We start from the raw sequence: 3,255 nt of genomic DNA on the forward strand, positions 1-3,255 counted from the left end.
TCTTTCACTAAGAGCCTGTAAGTGCCATAGCAGCTTACACCGCCCCTTCACACTTACCTCGTTTCTTCTCAGAATGCTGTGAACACCTCATCACATTTTCTGTACCCATGAGGCTTCCGAGTGGCACCTAGGGCTACCAATTTCCAGTGATCCTTCTGGACACCACACCTGGGTTCACTCTGTGTATGGAAAGGCGTGATTCTCAATCTTGTATGCAGTTTAGAATCACTTGTGGAGCTTTTGAAAAATACCAATACCTGGCCCCGGATATCAGGGGCAGATATGTTAAATCAGAATCTTTGGAGAGTGGGGCCCGACATGGATCTTTTTTCCCCAGTACTCAAATCAGCCTAAAATGCATTCTGACAGCAGAACCGCTGACCTGCGTGAGGTGATGGATCAGAACCACCCCCACGTATAGGAGCCAAACTCACCTCTCCTTTCCTAGCCCCGCCCCAGGTTCCTTTCTTGCAATCCGTCTTCCGCCTACAGGGGTCGCTGCGGTACAGCTGACACAAGTTTGCAGGTTTTTCTCCGAGTCAAAAAAAATCTTGCCCCCATCCCCAGGGAGAGCCGGAGCCATCGCGGTATAAATTAGCGTCTTTATTTCGAACACCTGAGCGAGCGCCCGCGGCTCGCCCACTTGCCGTATAAACGTACAAAGTCCCTGCAGCACCGCACACCATGCTTCAGAGATAAATACAGCCCTAGGGGCTCCTGCTCTGGCAAAGCAACTCTTATTTACAGGAATAGATTACAAAAGTGTTACAAAAAGTGGTCCTGAACTGGGGGAGGGGGTGGAGTGGTTACTGTTACACTTGTTAGACGCGGAACGCGAGCGCACCCGGAGGGCGCAGGGGAACAGCAAGGTCGCCGGGGCTCCGGGAAGGAGAGGCCACGCCCCCTTAAGCAACTGCAGAGTCCGCGGCTGGGCTTAGATTTGCGGGTTCCACCCCGCTAGGGAAGGGGAAAAGGAAGAGGAAGGGTCTGGCCCCTGAAGGATCAGCTCTGGCCCCAGGAGGAACTCGGAAAGGCCATTGCAGCGGGTCTCAGGGAAGGGTTTTGCGTGGAAAACAAGGACTATGTCCTTACTCTGGAGTGCGGGAGGTGGAAACACACATCAGTTCTCCCGCCTCTCCTAATTCGGGAGGGGTCGCTTTTAAAGCGAGTTTGGGAGTGGGGGTTGGCATTTAAGCTCAATCGTTTGGGTACGAGCGACCCTAGGGGCACTCTCCCTCCGGCGCGTAGGCAGCGGAGCCCTCCCATGCGTTCGCCCTCCTCAGAGCACTTGGTAGATCGGGTTGGGGTTTGCGCCCCCTGGGCACTGCGGGGCGGCGTCAGGGGAAGGGGTGCGGGCGCCACGCTCGACCTCACTCGGGGTTGCCGCCTCCTGTGGATCCGGAGACGACTCCGGCGGCGCATCCGCCAGCAGAAGAGCGGGCGCTGTGGGGCTCTCGGTGGAGATGCGCTCCACGATGCTTGACAGGCAGTCGAGGCTCGACACCGCAGCACTCTTCCCCGTCCTGGGTTCTGCGCGAGGAGGGGTAGGTTAGTAAGCAGTTGAGCCACGGACAAGTCTCCACCTATGGGCTCAGTGCTTTGGGGCAGACAGAGAAATGAGGGCCTCCAGGAGTCCTCGAGGACCCAGCCAGAGTGCGGAGCAAAAAGGGAGTTGCGCCCTTAGTTATTTCATTCCCTGTACCGTCTCCCAGGATTTGGGGGGGGGGGCGGGGTCCTAGGTAGAGGGAAGCCAGGGCAGCCCAAAGGGGGTGATGTGGAGAGAGGCGCGAATACACACCGCTGGGCGCCTCGCTGTAGTAGGTGCTGTCATAGCAGTTCCGGCGCCGGGCACCGCTCGGGGGGCCGCTGTAATCCATCTGCAAAGGGCAAGGGCAACCGAGTCAGTCTCGGGACCGCATGGGGCCAGAGCATCACTCCCTGTAGCCACCCGCCGCAACTCCCTAAGTCTCAGCCACGAGTTCTGGGCCCTGAGTGGGGGTAGGGGGCGGGTCAGACAGGAGCTGTCTACAGCCTGCCCGGCCAACCACAGGATGGACAGTCACCTAGGAGCATTCCCCATTTACAAATCTGCATTTTGTAAATAGGGACAAGTGGAGAAAAGCAGATCTTCATGTGGCTGCAGCAGAGTTCTAACAGCGCCCCTAATCGGGTGGATCGCATTTGTCCCATGCGCCCCCAAGGCACCAGGCCACCCCAGTGACAGCTACTCAGGCCACCGGGTCCACTCCCAGCAAGGTCCAGCTCAACCCTCCCTCTGGAGGGCCAGCTCTCCGACTTCGGAAACAAGAGCTTCGATATACAAAGAGCTGCCCTCACTTCTCGATCTGGGGTTCCGGGTCTTACCATGCCGTCGGAGCAATTGGAGCGCGGGCTGGATGCGTCTGAGTCGCCGCTGTAGTGTTCCCCACCACGGCCTGGGGGCAGCGGGCCCGGCGCGTAGAAGGCCGCGGCGGCGTCAGGGGGCGCGGCGTCCTGGTCGCGCAGCAGCGCCTGCAGGCCTTCGATGTAGCGAATCGCGTTGCGCAGGATCTCCACCTTGGGCAGCCGCTGGTTTGGGTTGCTGGACGTGCAGCGCTTGAGCGTCTCGAAAGCCTCGTTGACTTTGCTCAGGCGGCGCCGCTCGCGCATGGTGGCGGCCTTGCGGCGGTCGGCGTTAGTGGTCTTGCGCTTGCACGCTTTGCAGGCCCACAGCAGACAGCGGCCGGCCTGGTGGTGCCCGCTGGGCGCGCGCACATGCTCGTCCTCGCGCGCGCCCGGGGTCGGGAGCACTGCAGCAGGGAAGTGCGAATGTTCCTCCGGCTTCAGGAGCGCGCCCACGTGCACGAGGCGCGGGTCCAGGTCTTCGAAGAAGCGCAGGTCCGGAGAGTCGAAACACGGGTCATCATAGAAATCATCTGCGGAGGCAAAGTTGCAGAGGGAGCCGTCGGGGCCTGTCAAATCTACGTCGCGGAGCGGCGGCGACAGCAGCTCCATATCCCGGCAGCGGGTGGCGCAGTCTTTGGCTTCGGTAGGGGTTGTCCGAAACTTTCTGCCTCCCTGCAATCCCGGTCGTGAGGTGGTAAAGTAGTAGGGAGTCTGAATGTACACGCGACTTTCCCCTTAAGCCTAGTCCTAGCCAGCCAGACGGGCGGTGAGGAGAGCGGCTGCAGTGCCCCGGGGCTTCCCCACCCCTCTCTTCACGCCAGGCGCTCGGGGCTATTTATCCGGTAGTAGCTTAAGGGCCCGCGAGCAGGA

At 60.1% G+C, this 3,255-nt stretch overlaps 1 protein-coding gene across 1 annotated transcript; it reads right to left on the reverse strand.

Annotated features, from left to right (window-relative positions):
• Nucleotides 1-671: 671 nt before the first annotated feature.
• MYOD1 (myogenic differentiation 1) lies at nucleotides 672-2,994 on the reverse strand. The gene is made up of 3 exons (XM_029915294.1): nucleotides 2,365-2,994; nucleotides 1,799-1,877; nucleotides 672-1,530 (listed from the first exon to the last, which is right to left on the reverse strand). The coding sequence occupies exons 1-3, from the start codon at nucleotides 2,992-2,994 to the stop codon at nucleotides 1,280-1,282; spliced, it is 960 nt and encodes a 319-aa protein (XP_029771154.1). The 3' UTR covers nucleotides 672-1,279.
• Between the last annotated feature and the right edge of the window lie 261 nt (nucleotides 2,995-3,255).

This window comes from Suricata suricatta, chromosome 11 (genome assembly GCF_006229205.1).
Source record: "Suricata suricatta isolate VVHF042 chromosome 11, meerkat_22Aug2017_6uvM2_HiC, whole genome shotgun sequence".
Taxonomy (NCBI): Eukaryota; Metazoa; Chordata; class Mammalia; order Carnivora; family Herpestidae; genus Suricata; species Suricata suricatta.

Coding starts and splice junctions, on each gene's coding strand:
- MYOD1 (XM_029915294.1), bottom strand. CDS start 2,994: ATGGAGCTGCTGTCGCCGCCGCTCCGCGACGTAGATTTGACAGGCCCC. Junction 1,878..2,364: donor CCAATTGCTCCGACGGCATG/GTAAGACCCGGA, acceptor TGCCCTTTGCAG/ATGGATTACAGCGGCCCCCC. Junction 1,531..1,798: donor CTACAGCGAGGCGCCCAGCG/GTGTGTATTCGC, acceptor CTCCTCGCGCAG/AACCCAGGACGGGGAAGAGT.